This window comes from Meles meles, chromosome 8, assembly GCF_922984935.1.
Source record: "Meles meles chromosome 8, mMelMel3.1 paternal haplotype, whole genome shotgun sequence".
NCBI lineage: Eukaryota > Metazoa > Chordata > Mammalia > Carnivora > Mustelidae > Meles > Meles meles.
Genome location: NC_060073.1, coordinates 15,060,879 through 15,062,823, shown reverse-complemented (window position 1 = coordinate 15,062,823; position 1,945 = coordinate 15,060,879). Strand labels below are relative to the sequence as shown.

Here is a 1,945-nt window from a genome sequence, read left to right as displayed (position 1 = left end):
CATCTCAATATATTGTGGTAAAGGTTGGAATCATTAAAGTTTTTTAATGTGTCTTCCGATGCTGAGGTCAATTTTGATCATTGGGATCCAGTGAGACGCTTAACATCTTGAATTATTTGATAACTGTGTTTTTTGTTATATTGTATAAATACAATATTTGATATCAATGCTATATTTCTCTGAGGTTAATATGAATCTATTCTTTTTCTTCCCATTTTAGAAGAAACACAAATATAACTTTTGTTTTCCTAAGCTTGAGACATGGCAGAAATGAAGGAGGAGAACTGCACCTCTATGACTGAGTTCATCCTTCTTGGATTAACAGATGCCCCTGAGCTGAAAGTCTTCCTCTTTCTGCTGTTCCTTCTCATCTATGGAGTCACAGTTTTGGGAAATCTAGGCATGATTGCAGTGATTCAGGTCAGCTCTCACCTTCACACTCCCATGTACTTTTTCCTCAGCCACTTGTCCTTTGTGGATTTTTGCTACTCCACGATCATCGTGCCAAAGATGCTGTCCAATATCTTATACAGGGACAAAGCCATCTCCTTCCTGGGATGCATGGTGCAATTCTACTTGTTTTGCACATGTGTGGTAACTGAGGTCTTCCTGCTGGCTGTGATGGCCTATGACCGCTTTGTGGCCATCTGCAACCCACTGCTGTACACTGTCACCATGTCCCAGAATCTCTGTATAGAGCTGGTTTCCTGCTGCTACCTCTGGGCGATGGTGTGTTCTCTGATCCACCTGTGTTTAGCTCTTGAGATCCCATCCTATAGATCAAATGTGATTAACCACTTCTTTTGTGATCTACCCCCTCTCTTATCATTTGCTTGCTCTGATGTCTCTGTTAATGAACTCATGGTGTTCATTGTGGCCACTGCCAATGAGATCATCACCATTGTGATCATCTTCACCTCCTACTTGCTGATTCTCATCACCATCCTGAGGATGCGCTCTGCAGAAGGAAGGCACAAAGCCTTTTCCACCTGTGCCTCCCACCTCACAGCCATCCTTGTCTTCCATGGAACTATTCTTTTCATTTATTGCCGGCCCAGTTCTGGCAACAGTGTGGATACTGACAAGGTGGCCACGGTGTTCTACACCATAGTGATTCCCATGCTGAATCCCCTCATCTACAGCTTGAGGAACAAGGATGTGAAAGCAGCTCTCAGAAAAGTGGTGAGCTCCAAAATGTTTTCCTAGAAAATATTTTCTTCGCAGAACTCATGGTCCCAAAGTGGAGGCTTGGAGGCTGGTAGAGGGGTGAATGTGTGGACTGTAGTGTTCGAGTGGAGGGAAGAGCCAGGAGGTAGGTGTTTCTGAGTGATTCTTTTTGATTCATTTGTTTTTGTGTCTCTTCACTTGGCCTCAAGTGTAGGACTAAGCCCATTTCAAACTTGAAGTCTACCTCTTTACTTTCCTTCAGTCTTTAATGTCTTAAATGGTTATTAGTAATGGATCCTGAAGATACATTTAGCTTACACTTTAACCTTCATGAACTTAATGAAGAGTGCTTGAAAATCACAGTTTCTTTCATTATGTATTATGGAAATGTTAATCCTTTCCAAAGTTGAATTCCTCCTATTTTCCAACAAAGAACACATCTTTTCCCAAGAGTCTACATACACAATGAGATTTCCATATGGGTATGTGTCTTTTTAGTCTTTTTTAAAACTTTATTGCTTATTTCTGGTTTTCTTCATTATTTTTGTTTTTGATGTTGCAGTGTCCAGTGCTTTTGGAACTTCGGATATGATCTCAACTGAAATAAATGGAAATAGTACTAATTACTTCCCATGAATTTTGGGAAAATTTAGTTACATGTCATGTGCAAAGAGTCTAGAATGACCTCCGGCTCACAATTAATTCTCCCCTTCTCACTCACCCACCTTCCATTTCTTATATTGTACTTCTATTGCATATCTACTGTCTGTCTTATATA

The 1,945-nt window shown here is 40.5% G+C and overlaps 1 protein-coding gene across 1 annotated transcript; it reads left to right on the top strand.

Moving 5' to 3' along the window:
- The first annotated feature begins 270 nt into the window (after positions 1 to 270).
- On the top strand, positions 271 to 1,206 carry LOC123949435 (olfactory receptor 5L1-like). Its single transcript, XM_046016876.1, has one exon. The coding sequence runs from the start codon at positions 271 to 273 to the stop codon at positions 1,204 to 1,206; it is 936 nt and encodes a 311-aa protein (XP_045872832.1).
- Positions 1,207 to 1,945: the final 739 nt, after the last annotated feature.

Coding starts and splice junctions, on each gene's coding strand:
- LOC123949435 (XM_046016876.1), top strand. CDS start 271: ATGAAGGAGGAGAACTGCACCTCTATGACTGAGTTCATCCTTCTTGGA.